Genomic DNA, 17,897 nt, shown 5'->3' with positions numbered 1-17,897 from the left:
GCGCTTTGTTATCTTTACCATACAGCCAACAAGCAAAGTCGCTGGGAATACGTAGAAGGGTTACTATTCCGTATGTTGCTCTCGAGGTTTCGTTGTCGATCTGGCCGCGATAGGTATTTACTACCGTTTAGATCCCAGGGTTGTTGATAGTGACACGGGAAAAATTGATTTCTGCAAAATAATAGATCAATTATTTTTCTGGAGTAGGACAGTATGTCCCACCTTTTATGCCACTAGTCATAGCCAGCAAAAGCTTGACTTGGTCGTTAACCGGGCAGGTGTATGGAGTAGCTGCTGTAGTTAGGTTAGTTAATATTCACTTTCGACAGTTACCTTTCGCAACATCGATTGCCTATCAGACACAATACTCGACACTAAAGCTCGCTTTCATGTCTTGCAGGAATCCAGTCGTGTGTAACGACGTACGTATGGTACGATAATTCTACTTCCTTGGGTGTCTCTGAGAGTGCGAGGGGGGCGGATACGACCTGGGGGCTGCAGATCGTTCTGCAACTTTCTGTGATCGACAGGGCTAATGATCAGGGATAGGGTTACGGAGTACTTTAGATATCTACGCTTATGGTTGGACGACTGATTTCTCGTACTTGATTGTTGGCACTAGTTGATATATTATTAAAGACGACTGCATGGTTGAAACATCCAGGAGCAGCAGACATCATCTAATACTCAATGTGCATTTTCCTGACTAAAGAAGTTCTCAAAAGCTTTCTTACAACTAGCCCTAGCTATAGACCAGCTTATTTTGATGCCTCCCGTAGCCAGTATCCAGACAGATAACCAACGAAATAGGTATGGACAGGACAGAATTGAATGGGATGCCAAACAGTGGCGAAGACTCAACAAACGAAAAAGCGCAGAATGGCAAAAAGGAAATCGCCAAGGGAAGGCACGGCATGCTTAAATGATGCAGCAAACGCTCGACAAAAACATGAATGAGAAGAGTACCAATAAAAAGACAAAACGACTGAAATGATCTATGCTGTTAAAGAGTAACATGAACGAAACGAATGTACTAAACATAGGGACACTAGTCCGATCCCAAGTCCCACGCTATATAAACCACATCCATTAATAAGGCGGTCGTCCTATCCTGCCAACTGTCCCTCGACTAATGCTGTAGTTCCCGCTATCACGGTTTGCGACAGGTGATTTGACCTCGGAGCTCAAGGGACGAGTCGGTCCGGGACCAAGGGGCTTGCCATTGTACTGCCTGTCTTCCTTGCGGCCGTTACGAGGAAGTACGATGTCCAACAGCTCCTCAACTTCAGCGCGTTGTTCGGCACTTGTAGTCAGTTCCGAATCATCATCGACATTGGGCAAAATACCCGATTCCTGATGATGATTCTCGTAGTTGGCATTGCCCGCGACAGATGATAGACCGGTACTGGACCTTGTCTTCTGCTTATTCAAGGATGGACGCTGGTGGGATGAGGCTGAAGTATCAGAGCGACCTTTGGATGAAGCTCTTGTGCCGAAAGATGGAGCCGTCGATGGGCGGTTGGAATCGGGGTACCCGCCAGGAATAGCCAGGTTCGGGGGCAGTGGAGGAACAGGTGGAATACCATCGGAGGTATACCGATTCGTAGGTAGCGAGTTATCCCGTCGACTGTGATCCAAATGTCCAATGTTTGTTGCATAAGCTCGTGGGGTCTCTGTTCCCTCCCTCTCAGACCTGAAGCTTCCTTCTCTCAGAGATTGTGGTCTGCTAGGACGTCGCTCGCCCATATCTGAAGTAGAAAAGGTACCGCTAACCATGCTCTCGCTGCTGGAGCTCTTACCACTGCTGCTAGACAAATCAAGGCGTCCGCGCAAAGGACTGGAGCGCCGGACATTGCCATTACTGGTGACAGATAGAGCGCGCCTCAGATCGTTGACACGGAGTGTAGAGTCTCTGCTGGAGCCAGTGGCGGGCGTATGCAGCCCTTCCGGAAAACTGGTACGTCGCTCATCTGTTATACCACCGGCAGCCTCTGGGCTATATGTTGCGGAAGTATGACCATGGTGCACAGAAGTGTGCGAGCCTGTGCCAGTGATGGAGATATTTGCTACACCATTGGTGTAGAGATGGCTACGACCACCGAGTGTTCCCGTCTTGGAACCACTGATTGACAGCGTAGTCGCGCTCTCTTTTTCCACATTGGCCAGACAAGCTTCTTTTGACCATTGCGAAAGCATTTCTTCTTTGACGTCAGAAGCAAGCAGGTCTTGATCCGGCCGCTTTGCGGCAGATGCTCGTGATGGAGAGGCACCAGATGACAGTCCAGGCGTACTGGGTGGACTATGCGGAGAAGACAGAATGGCTTCGTTATAGGCGTTTTCGACATGGCGAACGAGGTCTTCGACACCCGTGAAAGGGAGCAAGGAGCCCGCAACTTCAGGGTATTCGCTACCTGCTCCATTGGCCGTGCCAGGAGAGATATGGTCAGGTGAAAGCGGAGGAAGCTTGACTCCATCAAGCCAGAGACCCAACTTCTGCCTCTTGGATATTTCTCGGTGAACGTCGTGACCGATCTTAGATGAGTCGAAGTTCAGATATTCGCACAAGGCCCACAGGTAGCCGTAAACAAGGCTGCCCACGTTGACTTTGGCGGCCGGAGAATTCAAGGCCTGAGATGTCGACATGTCATCCTGGAGCCGTAAAATCATGGGTAAACCGAACCTCACAGCGTTGACACCAAGGTTCTGGATGAGCCCAGACAAAAGTAGGTGCAATAGAAGGATGTCGCTTCTCATTGTTCCATAGTCAAGAGAATTTTCGTACACTGCAAGATGGAGCAACTGGAGGAAATTCGTCCGCGAGGTAGTGGGCACCTTTTCGCGATACGACGCTGCTGACACAACTCGCTTCGAAGACCTGTCAGCGTTATCAGACATATCGTATCTGGAGCGAACCCTTGGAAGTCTTTTCGGTTCGCTTTTGATCCTCAGATCGCGCTTGCTGGTCTCCAGCTGAAGCCATGTGACGACAGCATCCACATATGCACTACGAACATCACTTTCAGGATCACGAAGCAGCCATTCCGTACCCTCCCAGACCTCTATTCCGACCTTGTTTCGCGATTCGACACCAGCTGTGGCGGCTGGGTTTCTTACATTCGCGACGACTAGGATGTTTTTAACAGCTTTCAGAGCGGTTACCCTGGCAGCCGGGAACGAGAAGAACGCGTTTGTGGTCGGATCCTCTTGTGAACCCGTAGAGTTGGCAATCGTCGTGACTGCTTCGGATGGGTCTTCCACAGCGGAAGCAGCGGACATCCCGAGGGTGGAAGACGGCTTGAGACGTGTGAGAATCGCCCGAATCATGTCTGAGACTTGATTTCCGTAGTATATATGCGTCACAAGATCACCGATGCATTCTTGCAGTTTGGTTAGCAACGCCTCTCTAATAGGAGACAGAGCTTGACTCGATCTAGTAGCAGCGACAGTTTCAGCGCCCTCTGATCGTCCCTTCTGCGCAGCTGATGATGGGGGCGTCTGCACTTGAAGTAGACGCAGGATACTCTTGACGAGTCCCTGGAGTACATCAATGACAGAGAGACCGATCATATTGACAGGGGACTTCAGAAGCCAGTCGACCATGGACGCTAGCGTCAGTTGCTGATTCAGTTTATCTTCTGCCGCTGGCATGTCGACCAGCATCTCCATAGCGGAAACCAAGATGATAAAGCGGTCTTGCACAGGACACCACTTGGCGATAAGTTCGATAAGGGACGTAGCCCAGTTGCCGTCTAGATCTCTGACTGCAGCCTCCTCTTTTGGAGAGTTCTGCCGAAGGTTCGTAGTCATGATAAACCGCAAGACTAGATTTGTCGCAATGCGTATCTGGCCCTTGTTGCTCCCGGATAAAAATATACGCTCAAGACATCGCAAGGCAAGAACGCGCACCGCAACCTCGGCTGCTTTGTCTGCATCTGCAGCGGTCCCTGATGCTGTAACTGGGTCGCCATCAGCTGTATCCACAGTCTGCACAGTCGCAGAGCTCATCCTCCGGCGGCCCGCCTGTTCCCGTTCGGTCTTTTCGAGGTCATCGGCCTTCGTTTGAATTGAGACGAGAACATCCTCCCCTCCAGAGTACAGATTGCTTAGGATGACTGGGACGACTATCTCCAGCTGCGTCCCGCCATCTGTAGCCAATGCTTCTGAACCGACGACGCTCTTGATTGCCTGCAGACCTGCATTTCTCCAACGTATAGCTAGCGGGGTGCTCAGCGGCGTTTTTGTATGCGCCGAAGGATCCGGTGATGCAAAGGCCGCATATGTACGAACGATATTATGATATTGGGTCGCGTACTCGTGTTCCGCTGATAAGGTAGCAATATCCTGGTGGCGACAAAACATGTCAAATGTCGGGATTGTCTCTTCCACCATTGATATGTCATTTGAGCGGAGAACTGTCTCGATGACCGTCAGGACTGATCGTGCATATAGTGACAAGTCGCGAGGTGTCTTTTCGATAAGCGCCGTTAGGATCTGGAGGGTGACCTGGACATTGCTATAGAGCAATTGATTAGACGCTTAGCGAATTGCGCAAGACGAGTCACTGCCACGGCTATGACAAGAAGTAATGCTACTCACCCAATCTTGCTTCTCCAGACGTCCCTAGCGGTTCTCTTCTCCAGAAAGGCACCCACTTTCTGGAGCTTGCTGCGACGCGTACTGGCATAGTAAAGAAGGTAGGAAAGTTCGCTCGAATTGGGTTTTACTTCTTGAACGCCCTTCTGATAGCGTGGGTAACACTTCAAGATCAAGACCTGGTGTTTCGGTCGACATGACTGCCGTACGGAATTCATTTGAGCTGCGGGCGCCGCACTGGAGCGCTGGTCGCAAAGGGTAGTTCGAAAAAAAAAAAAAAAAGAAAACAAAGAAAGAAGAATGAGCGACTTTCGACGATGCTGTCAACCGTACAGGCAATTCTCCAACAAAAGACAAAGAACAGTGATTAGGATATTATTATCTGATTTCGAGCATGCAGTGGGAGAGGAGCACAGATTAGATGCCGTCGAGGGGAGAGCGGTGGAGACTATGTTGGCAGTGCTGCGTCTGCAGCGACAATCTCCGAGTGTTCATGAATGAGAGACTAGAGCCATCCGTTTTCCTGACTCCAGGCGCAGCCGGGATCTCCTCAGAGAAAGGTGGGTGATGACATATAGGACACGGAGGAAAACAAGGAGAATCTCGCAAGCCTCAGCCAGGTACGGAGTTGACAGACGGCGGCGTTGGTAGCGCCTGATCGGGCGATTTCTGCTCACCCCGTGCGCCGTGCCAAGGCTGATTTGATGTCCAGCCCGTCTTTCGAGTCTGGCAAAGGGATGCTTATTATTATATACCTAGAGTACTACAGCTCTATGCTAATTAATAATTAATAGGCAGAAAGGACATCTACAATCGCATTGATTGTTCATCTATGAATTCGCCAGGTTGCCTAACTATTATCCTTTTCCGTCGTAGTAATTGCATCAGCACCATGTACCCAGCTGTACTTTGGCTGACGCGGCCCCATCAATATCTTCTGAATTCTATCCCAACATCACGGCGACATTGATATTTATTTCCCTCAAGACATGGGCCTTGATCATCCACTTTGCTTGGAGGATTACTACCGTTATCCTTCATAACCCGGAAACCCGGGGGGTCACATGAATTGCGTCCTGCCGATCTCCTCGGTCGCACGTGCCGTCCTCGTTGAGGCCCGAAACGCCTGTATGTTGTTCCTTCGTCGATTATCGAGGTGCGCCGGCCCAGAAAGAGGGGATTTCTCCGCTGTTCCCGGACGACCTAGGATATCAGATCGCCTGTTGGGATTCTCTCCCCGCGGATGTATGTGTATGTCAAGCCACTTGCAGCGTAAAAATCGGGGTTGGGTGCGGATCTTGCTGGAAGAAGCCCCAACTGCTTCGCACCGAGCCCTTCACGTCTTGATCCCGTTCTTGATCTCTGGCTGCGCCTCCGCATCTTCCTTCCCTTGCTCAAGGTCTGCGCCTGTAGTCCCAACGTTTTGGCTAGCTGGAGCTCCTTCAATGCCCATACCCAAGAGTCCCTCGATAACCTGGGGCCGGATGATATCGCGACGGAAAGCTTCTTCCTGTAGCAGTCGTAGAGCGCGCAGCGTGGCTCCAGGATGAGTCAGGAACTGCGCATATTCCGGTGTCTTCCAGTAGGAGTAGAGGTAGGCTAGGTATGCAGCGAAGGCTTGAGCGTCCGGCGAGGCAGTCCCGTCCGCATCGTTTTCGTTGTTCGTATTATCCCCTGCAGTCGAGGTACCGAGGAGTTTCGGGTAATTGACTGCCAGATGAGAGAGATAGTGCGGATTTGCGAGGGAGAGTACGAATTCGAGCTCGAGAGTGAAGCGGGGGTTCGTGAGAGTGGGAGGAGGTGGTTGTTCCATTATGAGTAGAAGTCTGGGTGGAAGGACGAAGCTATGTCGTGAAGGAGGGACAAGCTTCTCTTATCGATCGATTGGCCAAGGCGACGGAATTAGAATCCCTGCGATCACGAAGAGCGTTGTGTCGACGTCGAGTTTTTGGGCTGGACTTCAAGTTGAAAGAAGAAGCTTGGAGGAAGCGACAAGGTAGGTATCCATCACCTGCGTGGACATGGGCTTGGTCTTGGTTGGGTAAAGCTCGCGACCGAAGCTGCGCTTTTGGTCATCAAGATCCATAACTAACTACATTAACTAGACTAGCGAATAGTTATTCTCTTTCCTGGAAGGTCTTCGAGGACCAAATTCACACCATTTGCTATTGCTGACTTCTTCCACCTCAGTGTCTCACATCAGAAGGCGATATACCACAAAAGCCCCGCGGTATTGCGCGTTAACAATGGGAATATCGGGCAGCTGGGTTCCGTCAATCCTAGTCATTTCGCAGTTACAGAGGACTGGCTAGACCAGCAATCGCATGATCAATGTCAAGCTTGATCGTTAACGATTTGCGCAAATAACTTCCACGCATTCTGTGCTGTTTCTGGGTGATTAAAGGGTGGGGGGAAAGCGTTTGTTCCTGTAAATGGCGAATCTTGTCTACTCGCAGGCATATTGTTCTCGTTGGATATAATTTGCGAGTCGACGACAACATGCGAACGATCGCATGATATCCCGTCCTGTACATTGCTATACCAGTGATTGTATCAAAAGCAGACCGTCCGCTGATTCAATATATATTCCTTTGGTCATGATACCCGACATCATACAATATCTTTACCGTGTCTCTCGCGAGATGCTCGCAGAGACATCATTCCGGGGGGCATTTAGTTATCCCCTCAGCAAACAAAATGGGACGTTCTGTTAGCGCGGGTAGTGGGTCAGGTTTCTGTCACATGATCCACGTGATCTTATAGTTAAAGGGCCCTAACGTTTAGTGAGGGATAGGCTCTAGATTAGTTAAGATACCACTAAATCAGTAGCTAAGAGGCTCCCTAAGGTTTTACGCTAATTTCCCCCCTTATTCTACAGGGCACTACACCGCATTCTCGGCACCCTATATTAGGGCTTTAACCGCTTAAACGCTTGCCAAGGATGCCTAAAGGCACCCCGAAAAGCGCCCCTAGATTAGTTAAATAGGCACCGAGTATTTACGGCTTATAGGCTATACATACTTAAAGGGTCCTTGAGCAATAAGCTTTAGTATACCTAACTTCCTATGTATGCTTTAAGGCACTTAGTTAAAGAATGTTAGGCTTACTTATTAAAGGGCTTCGTAAAACTTTAAGCAGTAATGCTTAATATTAGTGCTAAAGGGAATTATAATTAGGCTTAAAGTCTAGGTAGCTTTAGGGATAAGTTATAGAGGCTCCTAGGCTGTAAGTTCTAGATTAGTTAAAGATTGCGCTTAAACGAATAGTTAAAATAGGGGCTAGCACGCCTAAAGTTTAGGTAAAGGCCTAGGCGGTCTGTGCCTCGGCCACGTGATTACCAAGCCGCACTAAATTTTAGCCCGACTTCCCAAATAGGAACGTCCCTCACTGTTTGCTGAGGGGATAGTCTTCTAATTTGAACCCAGTTGATTGGTACATTAGTAACTTAGACGAATCATCCTAGTCTTGTTTTCGACTAGACGTACTGAAAGGCAGTACCAAGGGGCCTTCTGAGGGATGGTCAACGTATCCCGTCAGCACTTCAGTTACTGGACATCTCGTGATAGTTACGCGGGGCTTTCAGTGGTATCAACAATTCACCGCGAGAATCAGATGTAAGGCGGAATGAACCATGCTGCTTTTATCTGATATATTTCCCTGTTTCCTACGCTGCCGTCGTATTCGAGATCTTATAGAGTACCATAGACAGATCTAGAGTACCTACAACGTCGATCCTCCAGTGAGATCCAAGAACCAGTCGCAAAGCAGGGTCCCAGGTGAATCCTTAGTATTGTTCCCAAACCGCTTCTGGAATCTCAGAAGCCCTGAATTGGAGCCTTCCAGCGTCGGGCTAAGTAGACGCAAGTCTGCGATTGCACTCCCAGTCCACACTGGCGCCAAGGGGAATTCCGTATGCAGTAATTGATCTTACAGTCCGCGAAACCAAGTGGATGCGCAGGCCGAGTTTAGTGCAACGAAGGACACCGGGGCACAGGCACGGCCGTCGATCTGGCCTTAACCAGAACGGCGATGTCGTCAACTGAAGCGGAACGCGCAACCCGGGCGGCAAAGTAGAATCTGTGGTAATTACCGTCTTGTGAATAGATGTTATGCCTGGTTGCAGAGAAATCTTGCTTTGAATAATTTCCAGGGCCTGTGCAAGCCGCTCGAACTCCACTGCCTGCTGATCCGTTTGATGGAAAACCGCGAGGATGCGGACTGTGCGCCCGCACCTGATATGGTAAGTTAGAGAGCGTTATTATTATTTTTGTCATCGAGGTAGTTTCCACGAGCCGTCCTCATCGTCGAGTTCCACGGGGAGACAGGATCGCCAAGCAGGCAGCGAGCCAGAACAAGATGGATGATGCCCTGGCTATGGGATCTTCCTCTTTCTCCTAACATCTAGGAGATAGATACTTTGGGCTGGGTACCTAGCTGATCGTGCCGTCATTGGTTCCAGACCAGGAAGGGAATGCCCGTCCTTATGCTCTTTAGACGCAATTGATGGCCAGTAGTAGTAGTGACGACTCTGTTGGACAACTTGGAAAGGATTCCTGCGGTGACCTTGGCGCGACTCCTGGTCGTACCTTCAAAGGAGGCAAGGCGGTACCAAAGGCATTTATTATGAATCCGTGGCATTCTGGGGTTCGTATTTCAGTGGTCTGCGGAGAAGCAAAATCCAACGAGATGGATCTTTCTCAGAGTGCGGAATGTAGACCATGGTTCCTGCAGCGGTTATCCACGAAGATGTCGTAGTAACGAAGATCCGACGGTCACAGCCAGCCAGATTTTTTGTACCGATCGATACTCAGTAAGCAGGATCTCGCATGGCATAAATATATATACTGGGGCAATCGACAGCAGCGGCAGAGCATCACCCACTCCACAAAAAGAAACGGCATCGAGACAAACAAAGAGCAGCTGTCAAGGAGGCCCAACAATATCCGCGGCGTCTTTTTTTCCCCTGACTATCGCCAACAACAAATTAATTTGGCTCAACGACGGTCCCTGAACGGAGGCCGCCTGTCGCTGGTAGCGCCCCCGCTGCGACCCTCACTTTAACCTCCGCGCCCTCATCGCTGGACGAGGAAGCAGAGACTCTCTGGGAAGTCTAACTCTACGCTCTCCTGGGCCTTCGAGCCTTCGTCTCATCCATCCACCCTCTTCTCTTCCTCCCTCCTTCCAAGTTCCCCCCCTCACCACCTCCCTAGGACTGCTCCATCTTGTTTCATCTAAAGCCACGCCCCCTTCCCCAGCGCGAACCAGTTCATTAAATCGAGTCATCTCCTATTATTCTGCTTGTCGATTCAGCAGACAGGACTACTGACTACCCGGCCGAGCGACTTCCCCTATCCTATTCGATCACCACACGGATCCGCCGTGCAACCAACCTGCCGATCTGCCTTATCGATTGATTAATCACTACTGGACTGCATTCTTGCGAACGGCCCGGCTGCCTCAAACTCATCGGAGAAACCCCCCGTCGCTAGGACACGAAAAGAATCCAAGACTGGGATCATCTCCAGACAGACGGTCGTCTGCGTAAGACAGTGTCCCTCGAACCGTTGACGACTCTTTTATCCTCTGTCGTGGTCCCTGCCCACCCTCACCAGATCAATCGTCGTTTCACTCCCGTCGTCCGCCTTGGACACTTGCCGATCGTGCTGCAATCGAACCCTCCTCGCGCCCGCATCCATAGGTCGTGTTGGCGTGCAGTGCTCGAGTCGTGTGGTCGCCAGTAAACGGCGGACTTCCCTTCACGGGTCCTCAGATATATGCTTCCCGCCTGAACCTCCCCAAATTCGAAACCAAGGCCCTGCTGGCATTCATCCGAAATCCACCATCCTTATCAGAGTTGACACACCCCAGCAAATCCCAGACATATTGTATCTGACCACAATGTCGCTCGCCCCGCTGTCGGCGCCAGGTTTGTGTCCCTGCCCCAATCTACACTCTCCAATTCCCCTTGACAGAGCATCATCGCTCTCACCTTCCCGCCCGCCAACCTGCCTGATGTGCAGCGGTAGTCTGACCCGGACCCCTCTTCCTCATGTGTTCCCGGAATTCGAAACCTGGCCGGAAATAACTAACAGTGTCCATCTTAATCTTTCCAGAGCGCCAGCCCTCTCCTCAGCTCAACATCAATCTGAGCTCGAACAATCCCTTCAGGAATCGTGCTGTGTCGCCCTCCGCTACTTCTCCCAACTCAACAGGTCGCCCTGTGTCAACGAACCCGTTCTTGGACGAGACGGATCTGACTTCCTTTCAGTCAGCACCCAGTGCCAGCATGTCTTCAACATCCAAACCCAGCTTGATGGGCAACACGGCTGAGCTTTTCGTATGTCTATCCTTCCCACCAGAGTCGGTAACCACAGTCTACTAACATTCCTGGCTAGGAGAACCTCTCTCTCGAGCCCTCTTCTGAGACCAGCAATCGCAGGCCGGCGCCTTCTCGCCCAAGCAACAAGCCTCCAAGCCGCCCGCCGAAGGAGCGCTCGCAAGCTCGCAACAAGGACAGCGATCCTTTTGATGTCTTTGCAGACCCGCCATCGTCGTCTTCAAAGCCTCATCGCTCCAGATCTCATGACGTGAGACGGCCACGCCGTAATTCGGAGTCCTCTGTCATGGAGCGACCTCAGAAACCCCTCGATCCGGAAGACGAAAAACGTCGAAGGGAGAGAAGACATCGCGAAAGGGAGGCACGACACAGAGATGGCAAGTCTCGTTCTTCTAAGAAGACACCCAGTCATCGTCTTGATATCATCGACAAATTAGACGTGACCAGCATCTATGGAACTGGCTGTAAGATTCACCTGCTCCTGGTGTATCATGGGGAAAGTGGCTAACCACAGCATACAGTATTCCACCACGACGGTCCCTTTGATGCCTGCAATCCTCACCGCAATCGCAAGGGCTTAAAGGCTGCGCCGATGCAGGCGTTTCCTAAGGACTCCAGGAACATGGCACTGGGTGGTGCTGGACCTAACAATGATAACATTGACCTTGAGCTCTTCCACGGTGTCCAAACCGAAGGCTACAACGACTTCGCTACAAGCGGAAAATCCGATCAGCCCGAAGCGTTCAGCGCCACTACGCGTGTTGAGCCGATCCATGGCGCAGAAAGCATGGGATTGGGAACCAGCACGTTCTTGGAGGGGGCGCCGGCCAGTCGTGCAGCCATCCAAAGACGCCAGAGTGAAAATGAATCGGGGAGCGGGTCGAACGGCGGTGGTTTGCAGCGGAAGAAGAGTCTTGCCCAAAGAATCCGAGGAGGCATCAATCCCAGGGCGGGAGGAGGCCGTGTTGTATCCCCCGATGCGACTTATTCTACTCCCACCTCCAGCGGGTCTCGAACCAACGAGAGAAACCCATTCTTCCAGGACTACGATGATGCGTGGGACAAGAAGGGCGCCAAAATACAGATGGCGGAAGACACCAGAACGAGTTACGAATCTGGTGGAAGAGCCCGCGCTGCGAGCAGCCCCAGGAGACCTCAAGGACTGGAGAGGAAGGATACCGATGAGCGGATGAATGGCGGAGGCGATGGAATGAAGAGCGGCGGCGGCTTTGTCAACCGTATGAAGAGTTTGAGGAAGCCACGCCCGGAGAGACGGCCTGCTGACTCCTGAGTGAACTGGTCCTTGTTACTGAGTTCTGGATCTTAATTTGCCTGAAGGCCAACCGTCCGCTCGGAGACCAGGGAAAGCCCGACGAGATGGATTAGACACATGTTTCTCTAGTTGACCCGAAGCTGGCTGCTTCGAAGCAACAGCCTTGGTGACTCCGTTTCACGTTTTCCTGGGAAACTTTCAGGATGCTTGATAGCACTTCAGCCGGCCGTAGTACTATGAGCTCATTTCCCCTCAAAACACCCAGTTAGTCCTTGGTACCCTTGATTGGGATCAAATTAAAGCTCGCTTGACGCGAATTGGGGGTTACAAGCGACCGGCGTTTTCTGTCTGCACAACACCCGATGGTCGGGGAACGGGTACCTTTTTATTCCTGTTTAATAGGTTGGGCGTATGTCCTGATTAGTGTCTGTTATTCCTGTTTTAGTATCTTCAGCTTCTACTCTAATACACTTTCCCCCGTAATATCTTTATCATCTGTTGATCTTGGCGATTCTTGAAAACTCAGTTGCAGTATCCTAAGGATGAACGGAGACCCTCGTCTTGCTAGTTCAAGAACAAACCATCATTACATCAAGGACCTTCGTGAGAATGAAACTAATAAGATAGCAGCATTTCAACTATCTTATCTGCAAGGACCTTGCTGCTGTAGAAGAGTTACCGTTGCGTCGGTGACAGTATCGACTTAATTATTTTTATCTGGCATCTCCCAGCAACAACATCAGATGAGTTCTACGCCAAAGTGTACGTGACCGAGAGAAATGTAAGCGATAAATCGAGTCCTTACTACCTCAGTCGTTGCATTATGCCTTGGACCCGTGAAAAATACCAGGCGGGAAACGTGATTATTCCCCCTAAGGCATCAACTCAACCAAGGGCGCTAACCGAAGTGCATCAGCTAACTTCAAGTTGTTCGGCGCCTTTTGAATCAAAAAGACATATCCCAGATCCCTCCTGGCCAGCCTCCTTATACTTCTATTCTTCTTCAATCCACTATCCACGGTCTCATTCGTGATTTCAATACGTAGCGGCTGGTTGCTAATGCCTGGAGTCTGGACATGGTCTGACTTCTGCGGCATTGGCTTTCGACTAGAGACGATCGTCGGCAGTACTGCGCCAACCTGCCAGTAAATGACCCGCATAGTGCGCTGAAAGATCAATATCCCGCAAAAGGGAGGACACGAAAAAGGCGTAACATTTGCTGAAACGAACCAGACGCTATCGCAGTTATCCAATAAAGTGCTGAAAGGTGTTTCTGCCCTTTGTTGCAAGGATCCTTATCTGATTCAGGAAATACAATAGTCCATCAGGATGTCTTTAACCAACGCTTACCTCGCTGAGCCTGCCTTTCCAATCCTTGCCTCCTCACTAATTTCAGAACCATTCCCGGGAGAAGCAAAGAGGGCTTCTGGGAAGGTAGTGAACAATGCCTCCCCGCGGGGCGACAGCCATCCTTCGCGGGAGTGGAGTCTCAAGCATGACATCAAGAACGGTATAGGGAGCGACAAAGACAGCGTTTTCAGATGTGGCACTATTACAGGCTTTTCCAGACTGAGGGAAGGAAATGCGGATGAAGACAAGGGACGAGTCTGCGAGGTAAGTCGATAAGCATACAGGATGCAATTCTTTCCCATTCGCACTCGCGTATGCAGGCTGCTTGGCGATCCTTGCAACCTGTCACAAACTCGAACTTCCCTACCTTGCATCCAATATTACGGATTCAGGAACCTCTCCGGTTGAGTTGACTGTTCAGCTGCTGAAAGACATTCTGCTGTTAGCTCCCTCGTTATCTACTGTCAACACATCTCCGTAGGACCAGCCCGAATCATCCATCGGAACCAAGGGCTTTCATCATCCGATCTCCAACTTCTAGTGCCTTCTCACCGGAGACACTACTTGGCTCACTTCTTTCCTGTCATGATGAACCGCACTTATCACGTGAGGAGGCCGTTGAGCTTCTTGATTCAGTGCAGATTCTCTCCGTATTGGATTTCACTCATGTCATACAAGCCATCAGTAATGTGTCTGATGCCCTGAACCGAATTCAGCAGCAGAGACACCAGCTCAGAGAGAACCATGGACAGGTGTCGTCTTCGGACAACTGCAATAGCCCGGTCCTCCTCATTATCGAGGGAATAGATACTATGGCTGATGGTCTTATTCGCACCTCAAGCCCGCTTAGAGGCACGGCTCTACTAGTTCCGGTACTACGTACTCTGACATATCTGTCGCGGACATATGCGTCGTTTCTTTCTGTGATGCTTGTCAATACGAACACGCTCGGATCAATATACCCAAACAGAAGTGTGAACCCTTCGTCACGATCCTCTGGCCAAGGGCAACAATTCAATGTCGGGGACGGAGATGGTGATCGAAACGAGGGTATACATTCCGTCTTTTTGCATCGTGCTACGTCGACGACCTTGTTACCCACCATCCTATCTAGATCCCTCGATCAGGGTATCGACACCCACCTGCTTCTTTCCAAGGTAAATGGTAGAAACGTGGTCGAGGTTGTCAAGGATCGAGTGGGAAGTGGTGTAGGCAGGTGGTGTGTCTGGGATCGAGGTACATGGGAAGCCCTTGCTGCGCCATTAGACTGAGCGCTGTGCCGGAGAGAACATATGTTCATGGATGCAAAGACATTTTTTATTATCTGCATACAATTACCTACCACGTATGTGATAGGTACGTCCGCCTCGGAAGATAAATCACGCATGTGTGCAATTACTAGTCGATATCAAGCGCCATTTTCCTAGCAGTTCAGAATAGAATATGACTGCAAACAACCCCGGCGAACAAAAGGCGGACGATAACCGATGAAACAACTCCAATCCCGGCCCTTCCCTAGAACAGAGGGGTATCTTATTCCCGAAACTTATGAATATGCCAGCAGGGGTTTTTTATGCGCGGAAATTAAGAGAAAAAAAAAAAGATATCATGCTGCAAGATTCGCCCATCGCAGGGAAGTGAGAGAAACCAGAGACATTGCCAGTCTATCCGGAGCCATCTTTCTCAGCCCACATGCGAAGAACGGCTCTTTCGACGACAGCCTGCGCCTCCTGCTCGCATTTTGCAAGATCTTGGATGGTCATGGCTTCCTCGAATTGAATGTCCTGTTGCTGAACTTTGACCCACTGTTTATGTCGCTCGCAGCGTTTCTTGAGACAGACACCGCGAGAAATCGTGCCGATTTCATTCTCCTGGTTCGAGGCGTCTTCCATCGGGGTATCCCCATCTGCATCCTTTGCAGGAATGGCTTCCAGATTGCCATCCTTGAGAGCCTTTTGGCCGGCCTCGGAGAGTCTCCATTCGTCGAATTCCTCGTCACTCCAAGACAGCCGCGTGTCGAAGCCACATATGTCCTTCCAGCCACCCTTTGGGTCTACTTGCTTCAACCGCTCCAGCACGTTTTTACCCCTCTGTCGTACTAAGCCTAGGAAGGTGTTACGAGCTCGGAGCATCTCTGTGCGGTGAAGAAGCTCATCTCTTCGCTTCCGTAGTTTTTGGATCTTTGTCTCCTCATCAGGTGTGTAGGTGAGGTCCTTAGGATCAATATCTAGACCCAGCTTCTTGCCGCCTTCATCCTTGACATTGTCGTCTGGAGGCGACACAATTCGATCGCCCAGTCTTCGGAACTCTTCCACCGAGGATACTCCTGATATAGCTGCCTTCAACTCGCGTGCCGTGAGAATACCCCCTCTGCTCCCGAGTTCCTCCGTTGCATTCCTCACATCGGCGTCCATGTCATCGTCATCGTCTTCGTTGGATGCGGCGCCATCCTCGGCGTGAGACGCCTCTGGATCTTGTTCGCCAACAAGATTACTACTCCGCTGGCTTTTGTCTCCTTTTCGAGTACTGCTCGTGGAGCGTGAGTTATTGGAAGTGCGTACAGCGGGTACTAGGTTGAGGTGTTGAGTCTTAAGACGCATGAACTCTCGGCCATGATCGTCACAGCAGTATTTGCTCAAGACCTGTTTGGTGATACGAGCAGGCTTGCGACATTCTGGCAGGCGACACATCGGCTTCCATGTGGTGTTTCCTTTTCCTTGCTCTTGGCAATTGGGGCCTGACGAGTATTGTCAGCGAGGGCAGATACATGGAAGGTAGTAAGGCACTGATAAGACTTACAAATGTACTTGTCAATCAAGTCTGCATCTCTGGGATCGATATTGACACATTTTCCATGAAACCAATCTTCGCAGCCTCCATCACAACCGATCATCCAGGTATGATTATCTGGTCGCCGGCAGATACAGAAGACCTCGTTCGCGTCTTCGACACTTTCGTCGTCTGACTCCGGAGCTGCTTTCTTCGAACGTTTCTTCTTGTTTTCTGGAGCTGGCGAGCCTGCCGCCGATGCGGAACCCTGCTTTTTTGGCGCTGGCGTCTTGCTCGCACGCGATGAGGCCGGGGTGTTAGAACGGCCATCAACACTTTCTCCGTCCCGAGTGTTTAGCTTGCGCTTTTTAGGCGCGGCTTTTTGAGTTGCCGTGCCCTTCTTGCTTGATGCTGCCGTGGGTCTTTTGGCAGCAGTGCCGCCCTTGGTAGCTGGAACGGGGGACGAACGTTCTGATGATGAGGCTCTTGACATTGAACCCCTTTTCAAATCGTTCACTTTCTTGGGAGTAGGATGTTCGGCAGGAAAATCTGTGCCGTCCAACTGGCTTATAGAAAGCTTTACGCCGTCCATGGCAGCGCTGGGGACTGCATCCAGACTAGAGGCGGAGGGCTCGAGTTTCACCTCGGGCGTCGGGTTGCCATGTCCATTCGTAAGAGCCTTTTTGCCAGTGTCCTCGCGTAACAAATCATACAGGTCAGCCCAGGAATTCTTCTCACCATCATCCTCACCTGAGGCAGTGATGTAAGACGATTCAGGCGTTCTTAGCTCGCGATGGACATTCCTAGCCCTATCGAGACCAAAGTAGCCACATTGTCTCCAGCCAACGATGCCAACAATCTTATCGTCTTTTACAACGATATTAGATCGGACCATATCATTATGTACAAAGCAGAAATCTTCACCCTTTTTGTTCTCCTCGAAAAGTATATCCCGTTCCGGTTGTTGCGCTTCCGGTAGTGTTTGGTGATTCAATCCGCGGCAGACGTAGGAGGGTTCATCAGACGACGAGTCGGCGATCTGGAGATTCTTAATGACATTGCAACACTGTACTTTGAGACTTTGCCTTTGCTCTGGTGTGAGATATCTCCAGGCAACGTCCAGCGAGACACCTGGGATTCGCGATTCGACGGTGACATTCTTCCCGTCGACAGTTCCACAGAAGTATATCACAGGCACCGCAATGTCTAAGTCTCTGAGGGCCTCTCGGGCCTTTCTAGCAGCTCCTAGTTCGTTTGCGTTCAAGCAAGAATACCGCGACTCTGCTGCGCCACTCGCATCTTCCTTGTCCACTCGGATGACGACTGTGCCGGCAATAAAGACTTCCCTATCCCCGACCGTCTGTATAGAATTCTCCGGTGTACAGTATTTCCGCACAACGTCCTTCCAGTATTCTGTGCTTTCAGGCTCGGATTGGTACCAGTGATTGTATTGGGGCGTAAAGTCGTCAGGTCGCGGGTGGTAGCGGCCATAATGAGGGCTTCGAGCTAGGTAAGGATCGCCTTCTGGAATCTTGTCCGGATCTGTCTCGTACGGATTCGCGCTGGTCGATACCT

At 50.7% G+C, this 17,897-nt stretch overlaps 5 protein-coding genes across 5 annotated transcripts; 2 read left to right on the top strand and 3 right to left on the bottom strand.

The window, feature by feature from the left end:
* Positions 1-1,002: 1,002 nt before the first annotated feature.
* Positions 1,003-4,947, bottom strand: C8Q69DRAFT_317897 (hypothetical protein). The gene is made up of 2 exons (XM_028627329.1): positions 4,597-4,947; positions 1,003-4,513 (listed from the first exon to the last, which is right to left on the bottom strand). Exons 1-2 carry the CDS (start codon positions 4,809-4,811, stop codon positions 1,090-1,092), a joined length of 3,639 nt encoding a protein of 1,212 aa, XP_028483791.1. The 5' UTR covers positions 4,812-4,947; the 3' UTR covers positions 1,003-1,089.
* Positions 4,948-5,929: 982 nt separating this feature from the next.
* On the bottom strand, positions 5,930-6,732 carry C8Q69DRAFT_522597 (mediator of RNA polymerase II transcription subunit 31; the record flags this gene model as incomplete). The annotated part of the gene is made up of 1 exon (XM_028633549.1): positions 5,930-6,732. The coding sequence occupies exon 1, from the start codon at positions 6,404-6,406 to the stop codon at positions 5,930-5,932; it is 477 nt and encodes a 158-aa protein (XP_028483790.1). The 5' UTR covers positions 6,407-6,732.
* Positions 6,733-10,524: 3,792 nt separating this feature from the next.
* C8Q69DRAFT_317823 (Pal1 cell morphology protein-domain-containing protein) lies at positions 10,525-12,483 on the top strand. The gene is made up of 3 exons (XM_028627328.1): positions 10,525-10,930; positions 10,989-11,394; positions 11,452-12,483. The coding sequence occupies exons 1-3, from the start codon at positions 10,880-10,882 to the stop codon at positions 12,219-12,221; spliced, it is 1,227 nt and encodes a 408-aa protein (XP_028483789.1). The 5' UTR covers positions 10,525-10,879; the 3' UTR covers positions 12,222-12,483.
* Positions 12,484-13,384: 901 nt separating this feature from the next.
* C8Q69DRAFT_317736 (hypothetical protein) lies at positions 13,385-14,932 on the top strand. The gene is made up of 2 exons (XM_028627327.1): positions 13,385-13,817; positions 14,000-14,932. Exons 1-2 carry the CDS (start codon positions 13,533-13,535, stop codon positions 14,822-14,824), a joined length of 1,110 nt encoding a protein of 369 aa, XP_028483788.1. The 5' UTR covers positions 13,385-13,532; the 3' UTR covers positions 14,825-14,932.
* C8Q69DRAFT_522591 (putative PHD transcription factor) lies at positions 14,933-17,889 on the bottom strand (the record flags this gene model as incomplete). Its single annotated transcript, XM_028633548.1, has 3 exons — positions 14,933-16,003; positions 16,124-16,290; positions 16,353-17,889. Coding segments are annotated over 3 exons (2,490 nt in total), but the record flags the coding sequence as incomplete, so codon positions are not given.
* Between the last annotated feature and the right edge of the window lie 8 nt (positions 17,890-17,897).

The sequence above is a fragment of the Paecilomyces variotii genome (assembly GCF_004022145.1).
Source record: "Paecilomyces variotii strain CBS 101075 chromosome Unknown C8Q69scaffold_8, whole genome shotgun sequence".
Taxonomy (NCBI): Eukaryota; Fungi; Ascomycota; class Eurotiomycetes; order Eurotiales; family Thermoascaceae; genus Paecilomyces; species Paecilomyces variotii.
This window is presented reverse-complemented; position numbering and strand designations above follow the sequence as displayed.

Coding starts and splice junctions, on each gene's coding strand:
- C8Q69DRAFT_317897 (XM_028627329.1), bottom strand. CDS start 4,811: ATGAATTCCGTACGGCAGTCATGTCGACCGAAACACCAGGTCTTGATC. Junction 4,514..4,596: donor GTCTGGAGAAGCAAGATTGG/GTGAGTAGCATT, acceptor ATTGCTCTATAG/CAATGTCCAGGTCACCCTCC.
- C8Q69DRAFT_317823 (XM_028627328.1), top strand. CDS start 10,880: ATGTCTTCAACATCCAAACCCAGCTTGATGGGCAACACGGCTGAGCTT. Junction 10,931..10,988: donor GCAACACGGCTGAGCTTTTC/GTATGTCTATCC, acceptor ATTCCTGGCTAG/GAGAACCTCTCTCTCGAGCC. Junction 11,395..11,451: donor CAGCATCTATGGAACTGGCT/GTAAGATTCACC, acceptor CACAGCATACAG/TATTCCACCACGACGGTCCC.
- C8Q69DRAFT_317736 (XM_028627327.1), top strand. CDS start 13,533: ATGTCTTTAACCAACGCTTACCTCGCTGAGCCTGCCTTTCCAATCCTT. Junction 13,818..13,999: donor ACAAGGGACGAGTCTGCGAG/GTAAGTCGATAA, acceptor TTCTGCTGTTAG/CTCCCTCGTTATCTACTGTC.